Source organism: Bubalus kerabau, chromosome 9 (assembly GCF_029407905.1).
Source record: "Bubalus kerabau isolate K-KA32 ecotype Philippines breed swamp buffalo chromosome 9, PCC_UOA_SB_1v2, whole genome shotgun sequence".
NCBI classification, from domain to species: domain Eukaryota; kingdom Metazoa; phylum Chordata; class Mammalia; order Artiodactyla; family Bovidae; genus Bubalus; species Bubalus kerabau.
The window spans coordinates 35,608,671-35,628,430 of NC_073632.1; the positions used below are offsets into that span (position 1 = coordinate 35,608,671).

Consider the following 19,760-nt stretch of genomic DNA (forward strand, 5'->3'; position numbering starts at 1 on the left):
CAGGCTCCTCTGTCCATGGGATTTCCCAGGCAAGAATACTGGAGTGGGTTGCTGTTTCCTCCTCCAGGGTATCTTCCCAACCCAGGGATCAAACCCATGTCTCTTGCACCGTCAGGTGGGTTCTTTACCGCTGAGCCACCAGCAAAGCCTTTCCATCCACTGGTGGACCTAATTTATTGTGGTTCCCTTTACCTGCAAATGGTATTGTAAGCCATAAGTCTTGCCTCTTCAGAAAGATCAGACTTGAAGTCAAAAGCCTCAAGCCTAACCCTAGATGTAGAATTTTGTATAAATCTTGAGTGTTACCTGGAATTATTTCCTCTTTTGTGAATTAAGATTGCTTACTCCCTAACTCATTTATTCAGCTGGTATATGAACACTTTCTTTTGTAGGAATTAAGGCAGCAAATACAGAGCTGCCAACATGGAGGCAAAGGATACAGCTGTTGTAGCACTCTTCTGATGTTAAAGAGCATGTGTGACTTTGCTTTCTGATCTCTGAAGTACCATGCAAATTCAAGAGGTTCTGGCAACCAAAGGCAACAAGTTAAGGCTAAGCGTGTAAACCGCAAGCATTCGTTAGGTTGAATGTGAGAATAAAATAAAAGATAAGTGTAGCCAACCTCTGATTATTCACAGATTGGCTAGCGTGTATGATTATCAATGCCCTTTGATTCTCCTTCTCCTTCTAACTGCCAGCTATTGAATATTTCTCTGCTCATTAACACCTGTCTAGTATAGGGAAGGTGAAATGCTAATCAGCCAATTTGGCTAATTGTTGGCTGCTATGATCCTTTATATTTTATTTTTTTTGAAGTTGAGGTAGAGAAAAGTTGAAATCTTTTATTAAAATATGAGCTGTGGACTTCTAAACTTTATACCACCTTTCCTATCTTTTATTGCATAGATAAATTCAGGTATTTTGTTTTCATGAAAGTATTGAAAAGAATGAAATATTTAGTAATTCATCAGTTCTCAAGTGTCAATACAACTTTTCATTACATATTTCTGATTGGCCAGTGTTTGGAAAATCTTAATCTCCTACAAGAAACCTTCAGGATTTAATGGTTGCAACTTCAAGTGTAGCGCTATATAAATAACTGCTTTTGCTAAGTGGATTTAGACCAATAAGGAAACAACTTGGAGAAAATGACAAGACTACCCTCCCCTTTACTCCTGGTAGACATTACAGGACCCTCCCACACCAAATAAGGGGATGAGGAATGTTCTGAGCATTAAGGGCACTAAGAATAAATCTGAGCTATTACGGATAAGATTACTTCCAACTCTTTATTTTATGTTTTCTGACATAGATCCCCAAATCCGTAATTATCTTAGGGAAACTGCGGGGGCTTAGGCAGTACTTTTGGTTCCTTTGCCTTTTTTTTTTTTGGCCTGTCTCCCTTTGGGACTAGTGAACTGGTGTGTGTGTGTGTGTGTGTGTGTGTGTGTGTGTGTGTGTGTATGTGTGTGTTCCTCTAGAGTGCCAAAAAAAAAAAAAAAAAAGTGCTGAAGAGTCCTAGGGAGATGAAGCTATTTTTATTCGAAGCTGATACTTCTGCCTGAGCCACAAGTGCTGCCTGGAAAGGGCTCAGGTTGTTTCCAGGGGGAGAACTCTGCAGAGAAGAGACAAAGTTCAACAGGACAACAAAAGAGCAGCAGGAACAGCCAGGAAAAGGAAGAGACCTCACGCTTTCACACAGAGCCCCCTATCAGAGTTCTCCAGTCCTAAAGTATTCTGCAAAGTGCCACTTGACCGGAATTCTTGCCTGCCTTTTTCTTTCTCCAACCACCATGACTGAGATCACGGCTGAAGGTATTGCTAGCATTTTCCAATAGCATCAACTATGGGGTAAAAAAAGGTAGAAATTGACAGTCCCATTGATGGTCAATGTGTCCTCTTAGAATGTTGCTTTTAGAGAGTTATCTTGATCAGTGATTCTATATGGGATCAGAGAACTGGATTTGGGAGCTGAGAAGTCTCCTAAACTGGCAGGTCTCTGTGTTGGGAAGTAAAAAGAGATTTCTGTGAAATTTTGCATGTGGAAACTGTTCTCTGTGATGCCAAAGTTCCCACTAGTTAACAGTTATCACCCACACCTCTATAAATAGCTATGGTCATCTAATGTTAGGGCCAATATCTTACCTAGCAAAAATGACAAGGTTTGGGTGCAAGGCTAGAGACCACAATGAACTTAAAATGTTGCACTTAATGTTTAAACTTAGAAAATTGATTTTGACCATTTTTACTTTATGATATGTCAACTTGGAGATCTTAAATTTGTTTTTCCTTTCTAACTCAAGTATATAAATACACACACACACATATATAAGATTTATATACCTAAAAATTGTGTATATATGGGGGGGTATTCAGAGAAAAGGTTTGGAATTGGACAAAATCACTGTAGATCAGTATGATTCTAAAAATAAAGTAATTAAGCTTTTGCTTCTGATTCTTTTCATACACTCATGTCTTTTACTTCTATGTGATAAATTCTATATGAAAGTCAATATTTTCTGTTTTAATGCTTATTCTGAAAAGGTATATGTCACAATTTAAAACCTCTTTATTATTCAACGATGATAGCAATCATTTCACTCAAATAGAATGTATGCAAAATATGTGTATACATGTATATATATATATAATATATATATATTATAAATGTATAAAAGGTTCTTTAAAACAGCCTAAAGCATTTTGAATACAGACACAATCCAGTTCTAGTTGGGGTAAAAATTCAGGAGGTGGGTCTAAAATTTGCTTCTGACAGCTGTAAGCAAAAATCAGACAGGTGGTGCTCTTCACAGCTTCCAAGTCCAATGCTGAGCTGGTTTGTTTTCCATCAGACAACTGAAAAAGAGAATGTGTGGTTTTGGATCTTTGGGCAGACATTAGTATGGGCACAGAGTGATTACAGAGTTTAAGACTTCCAGTCAGTATTTATAAGGAGAATTGTCTTACTTTCACCTTCCACTAACAAATTTAGTTTAGCACCCCAAACTAATAGAAATAATTACTGAGAGATTTCTATGTATCAGGCGTTTTGCTCCGGACTTTATGTACTTATTTGTACCTCACACAACTCAATTAAGTTGGCATTATTATCTCCATTTTTCAGACAGAGAAACTGTGACTCAAATGTTTGGAGACTTGCTGAAAACCATAGCATTGCCAAGATTAGAAGTCAGCTCCCTTAAATCTAGTTCATGTTTTTTCATTTCTCTACGAAGATATCAAATTTACGCTTTACCAATTTTAGTGTAGAATTTGCTAGCTCAATATAAATAGCATTTTTTCGTATTCCTTAGATATTCTGCATCATGTGACCTTTAGATTGTCTTCAAGACATCCATCTATAGAAATGTCTCACTTAGCCTTGCACAAGTTGTTAAATACCTGTGAATATGTTTCCCTTCCTCTGTATGGGTTGTAAACGGCCAACTGATTCAGGGTCACTTGGCCGAAACATTTTTTGCTGGCCTGTGAATTATGCTCCCTAGGCTTTTTGCTCTTGATTAATAAACATTTTTATAGGAAAATTCCTGATTATAAAATAGAACTTATGTTTCTGTCTTCTCCCCGTGGAGAATTTAAGGGGTTCTTAGAAGACCTCTTGTCACCTGTAAAAAATCATTGAATTAATAATGAATTAAAAATATAAAAATACCATCTAGGTCTTAGATGATGGACATTTCCTGTACTCCGGCTTTAACCGTTCATAGGATCTTTGTCATTTCAACTTCAGGGATTAGTTATGTACTTTTTTCCTTTTTTGGAATGCCTTATTAATCATATTTCTCAACTGATAATTAGACTGACATCTCAGATGAGCTTACCTTTTAAGGTGAGGAGCACAGTCATTCTCTGTGGCCATACAAAGCATCTTGCCTGCTGCTCTACTACACTCCTTTTATTTTGTCTTCATGATTCTCACTTTTTGTGCCCCAGCCACAGTAGCCTTCCTTCAGTCTTTTATAAAAGGTGTACTTTTGTGCCAGAGCCTTGGTACAGGTTGTTCCATCAACCTGAAATAGTCTTTCCTCTCATCTGTTATAGTTCTTTTGCCGCCACTTTGGACACATTATTGAAATGTAAGCACTTCATTAGTAGTCTTAGACATCTACTGATTATTTTTCCCATCCACTGATCACAAAGTAAACGAACATCTTGTAGCACTCAAGACAGAGCTGGATTAGCTCCTTAGAAGCTTAAGGCCACTGTCCTCACCTCAGTTTTTGTAAAACTGAAGGTCATGGATATTATACGACTCTCTTGTGGTCACTGGTAATTGGGGGAGGTCTGAGAATAGTGTTCATGTTTTTTGTGGTACTTACTCAGCTATAATGCATGACTTATCTGTGCACCTTACTGAGTTCCTCACATAGATCATCACTGCATGTCCTAAACTGGATTATTTCAACTGACAGAAGAAAGGAAGTAATTTTAGATATGGAATTGTATTTCAGGTACAGAGCAATAGAGTAGAACTAAAATTAGAACAAATTTGAACCTCAAAGGACATTAGGGAAACAATATATTTGATTCTAGCTATGATAAATTAATAAAAATAATGATAATGATAATAACAACTCACTTATCCAAAAGACGTTATTTGTCAGATATTAAGCTTGTAATAATGAGCATTTAAACCTCAGGACAGCAAAATGAGATAGATACTTTTTATCATTGCTATTTATAGCATAGGAAGCTAAGATTTAGAGAGGTTAGAAATTTGCCTAAATTCACACAGCTATATACATTGTAGCTAGGACTCACACCCAGACCTCTGACTCCAGAGTCATGTTGAATACTTCCTTTTGTTATGTGAGACTAATACTTAGCCTGATGTTAATTTAGAGGTTAAGAGGAACCTGTACTAGACCCCTGGTCTTGTTTGAGCCCCACTACATTGGTTAGGTATAGCTCCAGACTCCAAACAGCACTAAGATTTAGAATTATAAATAGCCTTGTACCTTCTTTCCAGAGGCCCAGTTATTCCTAGACAAGTGCCAAAGTTAGCTCTGCCTTCTGAGGTTCATATGAACTTTCAACTAGTAATTTCAGCATCTACATGACAGTATGTATCACTCAAAAGGTAAAAAGAATTTTTGAGTGGTTTTGATAACAAAGTAAAATTTAGTTAATTCTTAATGACTGTGTTGAAATGATGAAGACTTTTAAAAAAGTAAAGTATGTAATGTTTTCAATTTTCCAGTTAGCTAATAAATGTCAAATTATGTTTTATGATAATATTCATATAATTGAATCTCTGGGTCCAAGCACCCTAAAAATATAGGAAAATATAAATTTTGTGCAATAAATTCAACTTGGTAGACATCCTATATACAATTAAATTAGCATTTGCTAGAAGAGTTAGTTACAGGAAATTCTCTTTTTACAAGTTTTTGTCAGACTCTCTCAACTTCTGAACTTCATACAACTTCAGGGTTCAGAAGGGTTTTTGTACTATGTACGGAATTCTTCCCTTACTATTAGTTGAACCACATTTTACTGCTCTGTAACAAACATTTGAGAGGATTTGATGATCCAAATTTAGAGCAAAAATGGCCATTTATTTTATGTGCTGCACTGATTTAACACAAGAGTACCCATTGATGAGCTCAAGAAAAAAAAAAAAAATTCACAGCCAGAATGTTTAACAACTACGCACACAAGTTATATTATCCAGAGTAACAGATGGTGGAATTAAGATGAGAAGATGCAACCTACATCATGTCTATGTTTATCTCGCCAAACCCAGGAGTGGAGATGATTCCTGGGCGGGAAAGGAGACCTAAGGGGAGATGACTTGGGTGTGGGAAAGGAGGAAGAGGAAGCACTAGGTTCAAAGCTTAATCTGTTCTGGGTTATGTTCTCCTGATCAAGAAAAGCAATGCGCCACCTACAGAATATCATTTTTAGCTCCAGGAACACATTTTAAAATTGTCATTGACAAGGCAGTACACGCAGAAGAGGAGGACCGTGATCGTAAGAGGTACAGTGAAATAAAAAGAACTGTTCTTAGATCCTTTAATTGAAGGTTAGATTTTTTTTCATTTTGTAGCACTAGAGGGCACTGCAAAGACCCATGGATAAAAAAGTCTGGAAGCCACAAAAAGGGAAATTGTTGGTGAAATATAAGGCAAAACATAACCAACCATTAAAACGATATCTAGAACTGACTCTTCCTACTAAAAACAGGGGGGAAAAAAGCAAAAGAAAAATAGAAAAGAAAACCAATGAAAGAAAAATAATATAACCTTGAATTTTCAAGAAATAAAAGAATAAGGAATATGTTACAAACAGCATCATATTATGCAGTCAGCACAATCCAGGCTGTGGTAACCTCTACACCACAAATAACCTTCAAGTAAGTTACTAGGACCATAAAGAGATACCAAGGAAGCCTATAGATTGAAAAAAATGTAAAAACAGAGCAACACATCACAAAGCGTAGATCATGATTATTAGATCATGATTCAAACAAACTTAAAAAAATCTATGAAATAACTGGAAATTTGATAGATGCTGCATTTTAGATGATACTAATAAATCATCACATTTATGGTGGGATTAATAATATTGTGGTTATGTTTTCAAACTACATATTATTTGGAGATTGTTGTTATTCAGTCTCCAAGTCATATTTGACTCCCTACAAGATACACATTCTCAAATATGGATGAGATGACATAATATTTCAAATTTGTTTCTACATAATATGCCAGAGAAGAAAATAGATGAGTTGTTAGTGTGGTAGGGATTGGCCATGAATTAATTACATTGGGACTGATGAAGGGTACATAGGGTTTCGTTATAATATTCTGTCTACTTTTGTAAATATTTAAGCTTCTCTATAATAAAGAATTAGAAACAAAAGAACTGATGTTTTTAGTAAATAAATTTAAGAAAACAAAAGTTTTTAGTAAATATAAGGTCAGTGACTCTCTTGGCCACCAAATTTATTCATAAGTGCAACTCACTCTCTAATTGAACAACTTGTAGGTATTGAAATGGAAACCAAAACTGCTCATATTAGAGAGAAGTGTCCAGAGATCTCCTTTATATTTATAACAACATACCAGGAAATAATGATTTTCAGAAATGTTTGTTATAATATGGAAATCTTTTGCTTAGTTTCATAACATTTCTTGGTATTATTAGTGACATTAATGAGAGACTTTAGTTAGCCACAGATCATTTTTGAGATGGTCCACGTGAAAACCTGAGAAGAGATTAAAAGCCAGGATCAATATGATGCAAGAAAAAATAGTCCTAAAAATACGATGGTCAGGAACATCATATTTATTGTCAGGGAATGTCAAAGTCTTGTGTGGCTATGTCTTTTAAATATTACAGACATTCTGAAAGGCAGATATCACAAAGACCTGACTAAATATCTCTATCTATTGTTCAAATTGAATTTAGAAAAGAGAAGAAAAGCAGACTGTGAAAAACAGTGGCCTATATATTAACAGTTCAGTAAAAAATCAGAGAGAAAAGCAGTACAGAGCTGAGGGAGGGCATCATTAAAACATTAAAGGCAGTGTGATAGAGTAGGAAGTGTGTGGAGTTTCAAGTCAGAAATGCTGTTTAAGCCCTAGGTCCACTACTTAACCTTAGGTGGTCTGGGAGGATGCGGAGGTGCCATACCTGATTAGTTAACCTTGGTTAGTAGTGACTAATATGACCAGAGGAAATTTTCCAGCTTTTTACAAGATTGTGCTCATTGGAGAATTACACTTTTTTCGGTTGTTCAAACCATCTATGATACAAGAATCTGTAAAATTGGTAGTGAAAGTACACAGAAAACACATCTTTGTAGTGTCAGCCCTAGTTGGGTTTCATTAAGAAGCTTTTCTTTGTGGCTTGTGTTATTATTTATGGTACTGACTCTTCTCCCCTGCCTGCAAGCTCACAGTACTCATGGAAAAATATTCTGTCAGCTTAAATGCTTCTTAATTTTTCCTATTTATTTTTGCTCATCATTGTGACTATAATTTAAAAATCATGCTACTTTTACAATGCAAAAGTGAATTGAGGCTATTCTAGCTATTATTCTAAAAGCTTAGGAATCCTTAGAGAGTTAAAGTCTTCAGTGCTGTTTATATTAATTTTTAATCAGTTAACAATATTTAATATGAAAGAAACTTAAAGCAGTGCGACTAAGCAATTTTAAAATCGTCTACATTGACCTTTGGGTTGAATATATCAATATGAAAGAGAATGCATAGATGGTTTAGATATTCCAGCCAAGCTTTTAGTTTTATAGTTACAGAGTTTAAAGTTTTATTATTTTCTTTTCTTCCTTCAGATTAAAAAAAAACCCTTTGGGGACATGCTTAATGTATTTTTTAAAATGCATATTATTTAAAGTAACACAGTTAAAAAGAACTAATTAGGGGGAAAAGCTTCATCTGTAACTATGTATTAACATTATACAATAATTCTAAGTTGATGGAGTTTGGGTTTTGTTCAACTTAAAGTTCTAAGAAGATCTGTCAAAGTTTTTTGCTCTCCCTATTTCCCATTTTCTCTTGATAATGTGAGTCCCATGCATAATGTCTGATAGGACGTGCTTATTTGAATGTCACATAAACACGTATTGCCCCAAGTGAGGGTTATGCAGAGATAGATGAACTTCCTGGTCCAAAAAGACAGTATTTTCCATCTTCAAAGGAAGTTAAAAAGAATATCCTTGGCAAATGTGTAATGAATGAAGTCCTGCTTCTCTCTGTACAAGATATGCTCTCTAAACATCAAACATCTCCACATCTCCATGCCCCAAGTCAAGCTGTCAAAGGCGCAAGGAAGTTACAATTTTGAGAGATCCTTTGGTATGTAAATGAGCTGTTTCCTCATAAACCTCAGAGTCTGTATCACAAAGTATTTAAATATTGCATTTAAATATATATCATTCAGATATTTTCTAACTTAGTTTATATGGCAGGGGCTGGGGCACATGGTTTTTCCTTAAACAAGTTAAAGATACAGTCTTGTAACCTAAAGGGGAAACTTTTTTTTTTTAGATGGCATGAGGCTAGAACTCACTATGGTAGATTCACTGTGGTAGACCAGTTTTATCCTTGCTACTCATTTATTATATCATTCTCCTCTCTGTGACACAGATTCCTGAAATGTTGAGAAAAACTAAACAAGGAAAGAGCTCTTAATATTTAAAACTTTGTTCAAGGGCATTGGTGAGCTTGTGGATGGGAAAGAATCAGTTTCCACTTACTTATATAACTTTCAAAATACATTTTTAGCTAGGTTTCCCTGGAAATTTTATTTTTGCTTTTTAAAATAAAATCATCATGTGATTAAAAGAATTTTCTGTTTGTGGGAGACATTTGATACAATGTCAAGACAAAAATGGAAAATATTATATGCTACTCTTAGACATTCAGTGCCAGAGTATTATTTTTTTCTGTGGTTATTCTTATTTAACTTAGTATAATTGCCTGGGGAAAAACAGTGTACTATAAAATCTATAAGTTACCATTAAGATGGTAAAACTTCAAGCTTGTGAATTTAAGTCTGCAGAAGTATCAGGTGTTGCATTTAGAGAAAAACAAAATTCATTCAAAATATAGTAAAAATTTACAATCTATGGTATTAATTATCAACCTATAAGTGTATTTATAAAGCAGCAGGTCAAGTCAAAAGGTCAGTTGTAGTTGATATTTTAGCACGTATTACACATCAGGCTGAATGCCAGACAATAGGGATGTGAAGAAGAATAACACAAGGTCCCTGGCTCTAATGTAGTAGATTTAAGAACAAGCAGGAAACAGAAAAACTAGTTTGGACAGATTTTAAAACATATGACTTCAGTTGGAATTTATGAATGATGAGTGTTCAGGTGGTTGAACCAAGTCATGCTATTGTTCATGCATCTTATGATTAGTGAGCACAGATCAAAATTTGCTGAAAATAACTTCAAAATGAATGTTCTGTTCTTGATTGATCAGTTGCATTGCATGCACTGTTTTTGTGAAGGTGGCCACCTTATGACTGGCCAAGGGGTAAGGGGATCAAGAGTGAGTTTGATCAATGTAGAGATGAAGAAAAAAGAATGGGTGGTAGGTGAGAATTAGTGGTCTGTTTGAAGAAACCCTAGGATAACCAAGGTACAGAGGTACCTGGCTTAGAAATTTGGTAAAAACCCTGTATTTTTGTTAAGATACCCTATTGCTGTAATATTGAAAAGGTTGGATGTCTCACGTGCCTGATTTATTTTAAACTGTTTTGATCCCTGGTTTTTCCCTCCTATTTAAGTGTTCTCACACCGTATCTCCACTGCTGCTGTTGATCCTAAAGTACTCTACTTTGAGTATTTATGGAGCACTATTTCCAATTCATGAAGAAATAATGAGATAATACTGTCAAACAGGTACTCACTGAACAGGTTTCTTCAGATTAATAGTGAAAAATAAGTATAAAAATTAATTCTATGATCAGTGTTGTGCTCAGTACTGCGAGAACTACTGTTGTATGCCAGTGGTCTTCCCAAGGCGTCCTATGAAGGCAATGAATTAAACAGTGAAGCAAAGCAAGAAGGTTTAAAGGTGCTAGGGAAAGGCCTTTTTCCAGATAAAGATAAAGGGACATGATCCTTAGTCTAAGGTTCAGAATATGTAAACAGGAATCTTTAATCTAGCTATGACTAAATTAAAGCAATAAGTTAACAGAACCCTCTGGAGACTTTGTTCATAGTAATTGGAAGAGTTATATTACAAAAAAATAGTTTTGAAAGTTGCCAGTTATCTCTTGAATTAAGTAGATAGATTTAATTATTGAATTTCTGTTCAGACGCTCTAGATTTGAAATGTCTTGTAGGTCTTGCTTAGAATGACTCTAGAATGGGTCCCTATCTTTGAGTGACACAGGCTGGCAGTACCCAGGTGTTTTGGGACAGAACATTCTATCTTTGTTCCATCACTCAGTAATTCACCTGTGGATGCAGAGGGGCAAAACTTCTGACATCCCAAAGATGTTCATTTACATAGTAAGTACTTACTTGTTTATATTTTGAGTATTTGCTTTTTCCAGTAACTTTGTTCAGCTTGAGGATGAAATGTGAAATATATATTAATCTAGCATTCAAGGAAAGATGAGATGTATAGATAACCATATTATACAAGTTTAGAAATTCTAAGGTACCTAAAGTAAAAGTACAGATAAAATTATAAATTAAAAAAAATTGTGTGATAGATTTTTTTGCTTTCTTGTCACTCAAATTTAAGACAAAGTTTACATATATGAAAGAACTAGAAAATAAATTAATATATAACAAATAAATAAATTAGGGTTATGAGAGATGATTATCAGGGAAAACTGAGAAGCAGGAGAATAGATGGACTTGGTTGACCAGGCACTATTCATAAGGAGTAGAATTTAACTTAAAACTTGAAATATCTTTCTAATAAAAGGATAACAACATAAAAGAAAAGCAAATAACCAAGTTTTTCACCAACATCCCTTGATGCTAAAAGTTTCAAGTTAATTTATTTAACAAACAATTATTCAATATATTTTCTTTAAGTTAATATCTTGTCTTCATGTTCTAAGTTGGGGAATCAAAGCTGGAGAAGACATACTTTACTGACATTTGGGGCAGAAAAGTCTTTCCCAGATATTGCAGGACAATTAGCATATTTGTCCTTACTATGATTTTGACTGCACATACAATCCCAAACATTTTCCAAAGCGGTGCTAAACCACAACCCAGTTAACAACCAAGAATCTAAGACAGAAGTGAAGAAAGGTCCAAATAATTGTGAAGGAGCTAGCATCAAAGTACTCAATTATGAGAAATCCCTGGCTTAATTATCTTCCAGTTTTATACAGAGGATTCTTTAGGTCAATGTAGAAGATTTGGATTGGTAGGAAGGTTTTGTTAATAGTCTTTAGTCAGTTACCAACTAAGAGCTATTATATTAAAGACAGCCATCTGGTTCAATGATTAGAAAGTTATTTGGAAATGACCCTGATGCTGGGAAAGACTGAAGGCAGGAGGAGAAGGGGACAACAGAGGTTGAGATGGTTGGATGGCATCACTGGCTCAGTGGACATGAGTTTGAGCAAGCTCCGGGAGTTGGTGATGGACAGGGAAGCCTGGGGTGCTGCAGTCCATGGGGTTGCAAAGAGTCGGACACAACTGAGCAACTGAACTGAACTGGACTGAACTGGGATAGAATGAAATTCTTACTGAAAAAAATCTATGTCTGGTTGTCTTGATTTGCTATTTTTAATTCTATAGTAGAAAGAGAAAAAGCACGATCATTTTTAGGAAGTGTTAATTCCTTAAAACATGATAATTTTAAGGGTCAAAGAGATTCACAAACTAAATGAAATAACACAGTTCCCCCTTGAGAAAAATCAGTGAAAGGTGATGGCTTGTTTTCTGTGTCCTTGAGCTAATGAACTGAGCAGTGACAGCATAATTTGAGGAAAGGCACAGGTGGAAGCAGCCCTGATGGGTAAACTGAAAGTCAGTACTTTGCAAAATTGCCTCATATAGTTTTACAAGTTAAATTATAAACTTGAGGGTGGATTAAATTTCTTTACCTGATAGTCACTCTATATTATGGCATTAAATTCGGAGTCGACTTAGGGACTTCCAGTGTTGTTGTTTTTTTTTTTAAATCATTTGCTACACTACCAAAAGGTCAAGTGTGTTTTCTAATCATGTAGAGACTCACTTAAAATTATGTTGTTATATAAGACTTATCTAGAAGCCAAAATGCACAAGAACAGTATCTACAGGTGACCTGATAATTAGATAGCTGTGGAAATTTGTGAATGGTACTGTCCAATTGATTTTCAAAAGACCAGCCATCTCATCATTTCAGTGTTAAAAGAAATAACATGAGACATTTCAGATTTTAAAAAGTTTTAAATTTTTTCTTTAAAATACTTTTAAAAAATATAAACACAGAAAGCTGCATACATTATGTATATATTTGCATAACATTTACTAAACATTAGTGGAGTTGATCCACAAAACATACATCCAAATCAGAAAACAACACTTCCATGACCTCCAAAACATATTCCCATCTGCCCAAAATAGACTGATTCTCACTGACTTTGCTTCCCAATCAAGACTTCTATTCTCCATCTTCCCCCATAAGGAACAACTATTCTGACTCGTTAATGGTTCTTGCTACATCTTTCAGCATCATATAGTTTAATTCTGCCATGTTTGTTCTTTGCATAAATGAAACCACACAGCATATATTATCCTATTTCCTGCTGCATTAGTTCAGCACTGTTTTTATTACTCTTCTGTTTTGTTGTATGTGGCTCTGCGTGTGTGTATGCTAAGTCACTTCAGTCGTGTTCTAATCTTTGCAACCCTATGGACTGTAGCCCAACAGGCTCCTCTGTCCATGGGGATTCTTCAGGCAAGAATATTGGAGTGGGTTGCCGTGCCCTCCTCTTGCGGGAATCTCCTGACCCAGAGATCAAACCCATATCTCTTGACGTTCCCTGCATTGGCAGGCGGGTTCTTTACCACTAGCGCTACCTGGGAAGCCTGTATGTAGCTGTATTTTATGTTACTCTTCTTGCTGCCCAGTATTTCACTGTATGAATGTTATAATTTGCTTATCCTGTGGACTTTTTAAAAATTGAGGGCCATTATGTGCAATATTGCTGCAATCATTTATCTTTTTTTAGTTTTATTATTCTATGGTTTTACTCCAATGCATATCATTCCATGGCATTATACTGTGTGATAAAAAGGTGTATTAGGCATGAAGGAGACAACTTGTTCACTCAAATGAATTCTGTGTAGATTATCATTTAGCTTATTAAATTCAATTATTAGCTACTTGAAAAAACATGGAGAAAGATGACCTCAATGGACATCTACTAGAAGTGTGGCAGCTTGTTTTTCAGAAGAAATAAACCTTGCCTAAGATGGGCATATGGAGGAGCAGGGAGAGAATAAGTAGAATATAAGGACTTCTCAGATATAAAGAAGTAATCTCCCAAAAATGTGGTATACATATATAGTGGAATACTACTCAGCCATGAAAAATAATGAAATAATGCCATTTGCAGCAACATGGATCCCACTACAAATGATCATACTCAGTAAAGTAATCAGAAAGAGAAAGATAAGTATCATATGCTATCACTTATATGTAGAATTAAAAAGATGGCACAAATGAATCTATGAAATAGAAACAGAATCATGTACATAGAGAGTAGACTGATGGTTGCCAAGGGGGGCAGAGCTGGGAGAGAGCTGAGAATTGGGAATCTGGGATTAGCAGATGCAAACTGGTATGTGTAGAATGGATTAACAGCAAGATCCTACTGTTTAGCATAGGAAACTATATTTAATATGCTGTGATAAGTCATAAAGGAAAAGAATATGAAAAAGAATATTTGTATAACTGAGTCACTTTGTTGCACAGTAGTAATTAACACAACATTGTAATTCAGCTATTCTTCAATAAAATTAAAAAAAAGAAAAATCCCCAATGTATCTGACTATATAAGCAACAACTCAAGAACTAACATTTAGACCTGACATAAAAATAGATTATTTAGTAAATATTTATTAAATATCATGCCTCCTTATTGCCAATCACTGTGCTTGGAGATGGGCTAGTAAAAGCAAAAAAGAGTTCCTATTTTTCTTTATGCTGATGTAGAAAACATCTGTCTGATGACCACTCACCCTCGCCAAGTTCTACATGTTGATCTCTCTGGCACTGCTGAGTATGACCAAATTCTTGGTGGTCAGGCTCCTTTTTTCTAGGATACCTACCTAGTACTTTTCTATTCAACGAACACAAGCTTTAATCCATCTTCAATGACATTTATTCAGATATTGCTGTTGTTCACATTCAGGTGCACCTTAAGTTTCTAGTCTGCTCTCCCTGCTTTTAAAGCAGGACCTCCTGTTGCTAACAGAAATCCGCTTCAGAAAGTTAATTTTATCCATTTCATGTTCATTTTGTCAACTGAAACCCTAAAAAAATGATCCTATTCCATGGAAGTAAATTTCATTGATGTAGAAAGTCAAACTCTGCCTCAGTGAGTGAGAAAAGAAGAATTAAGAGACACCCTCATTTTATGCCCTCATAACTAATATTTTGTTGTTGTTCAGCCACTCAGTCATGTCCAGCTCTTTATGACCCCATGGACTGCAGCATGCCAGGCTTTTCTGTCCTTCACTATCTTCCGAAGTTTGCTCAAACTAATGTCCATTGAATCGGTGATGCCATCCAACCATCTCATCCTCTGTCACTCCCTTCTCCTTCTTCCTTCAGTCTTTCCCAGCATCAGGATCTTTTCCAATGAGCCAGCTCTTCATATCAGATGGCCAAAGTATTGGAGTTTCAGCATCAGTCCTTCCAATGAACACCCAGGACTGACCTTCTTTAGGATGGACTGGTTGGATCTCCGTGCAGTCCAAGGGACTTTCAAGAGTCTTCTCCAACACCACAGTTCAAAAGCATCAATTCTTCAGAGCTCAGCCTTCTTTATGGTCCAGCTTTCACATCTGTACATGACTACTGGAAAACTAACATTTTACTACCTCTAGAAATGAATGTGAAAATTTTCTATTTGTGAAAAATTATGAGTCATGAGTATGATGGACAATTTTTTTTTGGTTTTTCAACTCAGTTTTTAATTTCAGTTTATTTTTAATCAAAATGTAAGAATGCATATAAGCTTTGTGGATATAACTGGAAAAATTCCAAATAAGTTGCAGTATCTTAAATCAGTATCTTTCAAAGTGTGGTCACCAGACCAGCAGCCAGAGGCATCACCATCATCAAAGTACTCATTAGAAAGATCTACCTTTCTAATTAAGTTAGTAATAGGTATATACCCCATATTTTCTGAATCATAAACTTTGAGATTAGAGAATTGCAATCTATGTTCTAATAATCCTTTCCAATGATTCTGACACATTCTAAAGCTTGAGAACTCCCTTCCTAGTTAATTAAATACAGACTTTTAAGCCAAGTTCCTCTCTATTTCCATTTATGTTAAAAATAAATATATAAATCATAAATCATGCATATCGTGTAGAGGCTTAAAATTAATACTCTATAGCTGAGGATTCTTATGATAAATTTGTGTTTATGTGCAATGTGTGTGAGCTGAGTTGTGTCCACTCTTTGAGACTCCATGGACTGTAGCCTGCCAGGCTCCTCTGTCCATGGAATTTTCCAGGCAAGAATACTGAATCCAGTATTCCTAGATCTTCCTGACCCAGGGGTCAAACCCACATCTCTTTTCGTTTCCCACATTGACAGGCGGATTCTTTAGCCTTGTGTCGCTTGGGAAGCCCTAGCTGTGCAATGTGTGTGGTCACTTAGTCGTGTCTGACTCTTTGTGACCCTATGGACTGTAGCCCATCAGGCTTCTTTGTCTGTTTGTATTTTTCATCAAGAATACTGGAGCGGGTTGCCATCTCCTCCTCCAAGGGATCTTCCTGACCCCGGGATGGAACCAGCATCTCCTGCTCCTCCTGCATTGCAGGCAGATTCTTCACCTCTGAGCCACTGGGGAAGCCTTATGTGCAATAATAAAATTCTTCTCATTGATTATGAAATCTAAAGAATAGAGATGGGGGAAAAAATCAAAGAAAGTTAGAGCTATTTGTCTGGAAAACAGTGAAGGTGTATGGAGCCCAATAGTCCAATATATGCCTACTGAAACTTACTTTTTGTCAATCAGCTTTTCCTCTGACCATACAGAATTTTGCTTGTTTTTTTTGTTGTTGTTTTTTTTTTTTTCCCGTATGCTCTGTCTCTAACCTTTGCATTCTTCATTTCTTTATTCCATCTTTTCCCCTTTATCCCCATTTTTCTTGCTTTAATTTAAGCTCCCATCATTTCATACTTGGAACCCTATATTTGTCCCATTTTATTTTTCACAAGTGGCAGGAGCAGTTTGTGTGGTATACCACCACATATATGTTTTTTTATGATGAAATCTTGATATCTTGATTCTTCTTCCACTGAAAACTTAGGTCTACTTTCCCTCCTCTTGAACCTAAACAAACCTGTGTAACAGCCTCAGCAAGTAAAATATAAGGAAAGTGATGCTATATGATTTCCAAGGATAGATCCTAAAAGTGCCAGGCATGTCCATCTTGCTTTCTTGGGATATCTACTTTTAAAGTCATGCTATAAAAAAATTCAAGCGCTCCAGGGCGAGGCACAAGAAACAAGAGAGGAACAAGGCCTTTGGCCAATAAACCCAGCTGAGCTTCCAGACAACAGCCAGCACTAATATTTCCAGCCATGTAAGAGTGGTATCTTCAAAATGGATCCTCCAGTGTCAAGATGAGCCAACCTCATCTGAACACTTGTGCAACAGAGGCATGCCATACCCCACTGATTTTGCAGATTTCAGAGCCAAGTAAATAATTATAGTTGTTTTAGGCCACTTGGGATATTTTGTTATACAGCAACAGATAACAGATATACTGTATAATATTCTATGTAATCTGATCTCTAATGCATCTCTAATACATGACTACAGTATTAAATCCATACTATATTTGTCTATGGAATAAGGATAACACATTCAGTGTTAGAGTTGTTTTTTCCAGGTTCAACATGATATTCAGCAATTGTACAATTGTTAACCTCAGGTTTATTCATTTATCCACATATTCATTCTTTTTTTCAAAAATATTAAAGAAATGTTAACTATTTTAACATGTTCTAGTCACTGGAGGTATGCTTATGGAAAAAAGGAAGAAGAAGAATGCAAAGGAACAGAAGAAATTCCTCCTCTTAATATACTCTGAACAAATTCTCAATTATCACCCAATTTGGAGATTTTGCAAATGGGAGTGAACATTTTTTTTATTTTGGTTATAGTGCTTAAAGGATGTCCTGATTGTGGGCCAGCAAATTTAAGCAAATTTCCATGTTTAAGATCCTCAAAAATACTTTGCTCTACTGAGCAGGCCTAAACACTTCATATTGAGAAGTGCTCACAAAATGTCTGTGGATACAGAGAGAATATTATTTATGGAATGCAAAATAACGGTCCTCAAAAACATCCACTCCCTAATCCCCAGAACCTGTGAATATGGCAAAAGAGAATTTGCAGGTGTGAGTAAATTACACCTAGAGATGAAGAGATTATTTTATATTAACTGGGTGGGTCTGATCTAAACATATGAGTCCTTAAAAATGGAGAGTTTTCTCCTGGTTGTGGTCAGAGGAATATGTGATGTCAGGACTTGACCAGCCACTGTTGGCTTTCAAGATGGAGGAAGAGGCCATGAGCCAAGGGATGTGGTAGCCTGCAGAAGTCAGAAAGTGTAAGGAGATGAATTCTTTCCCTTAGAGTCTCCAGAAAGGAGCGTAGCCCTGAAAATGCCTAGATGTTAGTCCCTGGAGATTCCCTGTGGACTTTTGCACCACAGAACCCTAAGATAATAAATTTGTATTATTTTAAGCCACTGAGTTTGTGGTAATTTGTTATGGCAGCAGCAGAAACTTGATATGCCAATGTTTGTCTGATATCTGCAACTCTTAGTTGTGCACTAAGAGACACATTTTCAGAATCCTCACAAAAATTTGACATAGAATAACTGCAAAATTTTTCCACCGAAATTTTTTACAAAGTCACCGTTTTAAATAAATAGGTCTCCCATTTGTATAAGAAACCTGAGACTGAAAAGGAGTCATCCTCTCAAGGTGACAGAGTTCATTATTGGGACAATTAACATAGATTAATGACTAGCTAGGTTGGTCTTTCTGTAGAAATGCATGCTGACTTTTCTTCCAATAAATGGAGTTTCCTAGTCAGTAATAACTTTCCTTCTAATAATCAGCAACTTTAGAGAGGCACTTCATTTTGGTCCATGTTTTTCAGAAATGGGTAATTGAAAATCATAGGAAAGAGGGGCAATATTTATTTCTTCTTAAAAGCTCTACAGTCTGCTTCCATTCAATTCTACCCTATTTCTGAAACACAAACTGTGACTTTTCTATAATCAATAGCACTTGCATATACGTGTTTAGTTGCCTACGCAGAAAATGTAATACATATTTTCCACACTGCCTTGAAAATTATAAAGTAAACTTCTTTAAAATGTTTTCTTAGTTCTTAAATCAGGACACTTTGCCCTTCTTTGGAATGGGTATCCTTCACCTTTCCAGGTTTGCACACGCCAGGAAGCTATGTACATTTTCCACTGGATAAAAGCCTATTAATAGAAAGCTGACACTGCTGCAGTTAAAAAAAAAATTCAGGTCAGAGATTAATTTCATGGAACCCACAGTCATGTCAGCTAAACATGATCTGTTTGCGGTAGGTGAAAGATGTGAGGTTACTCTGCTTGCTGTTCAAACTAAAATAAATATGTCTTCCTTTTATATTCGGATTTTGAAACTTTCCTTCTTTTGTTTGAGACTTTTAACATATCCTTGCATAAAGTTTCTGCAGATTTTAAACTGCTGACACAATCTTGGTGCTGAAACATCTTCTAAATAAAACCCATCAAAGAGGTGATCACATCATGGGATTCAAGAAAATGTGAAAAAAGAGGAAATTAAACTTCTTGAAGGAATAAAAGTTAGGAAAGTAAAACTTGGAACTAAGTAAGCAAAATTAGATTTCCAGGAAAGCAAAGTTTCCTTAGTTTGACCTGAAGAAACTGAATGTCCATTAAAGGGTTATATCTTTGTTGATAAATATTAAAGGACAATTTTTAGAAAGGAAAGAAAGCAACTTCAAAGTCAAATTGTAGGCGATAA

At 35.7% G+C, this 19,760-nt stretch overlaps 1 protein-coding gene across 41 annotated transcripts in view; it reads left to right on the top strand.

Moving 5' to 3' along the window:
- Window positions 1-1,538: 1,538 nt before the first annotated feature.
- Window positions 1,539-19,760, top strand: part of TRDN (triadin) — a 414,851-nt gene continuing 396,629 nt past the window's right edge. For 31 of the 41 annotated variants that reach the window (XM_055534977.1, XM_055534979.1, XM_055534983.1 and 28 more), the window contains exon 1: window positions 1,540-1,815. In XM_055534977.1, coding sequence (XP_055390952.1) covers window positions 1,794-1,815 — 22 coding nt within the window. In that variant the 5' untranslated portion in view covers window positions 1,540-1,793. Of the gene's footprint in view, window positions 1,816-19,760 lie in introns of all 41 variants that reach the window. The other 10 variants (XM_055535018.1, XM_055535007.1, XM_055535006.1 and 7 more) reach the window with 1 other exon arrangement.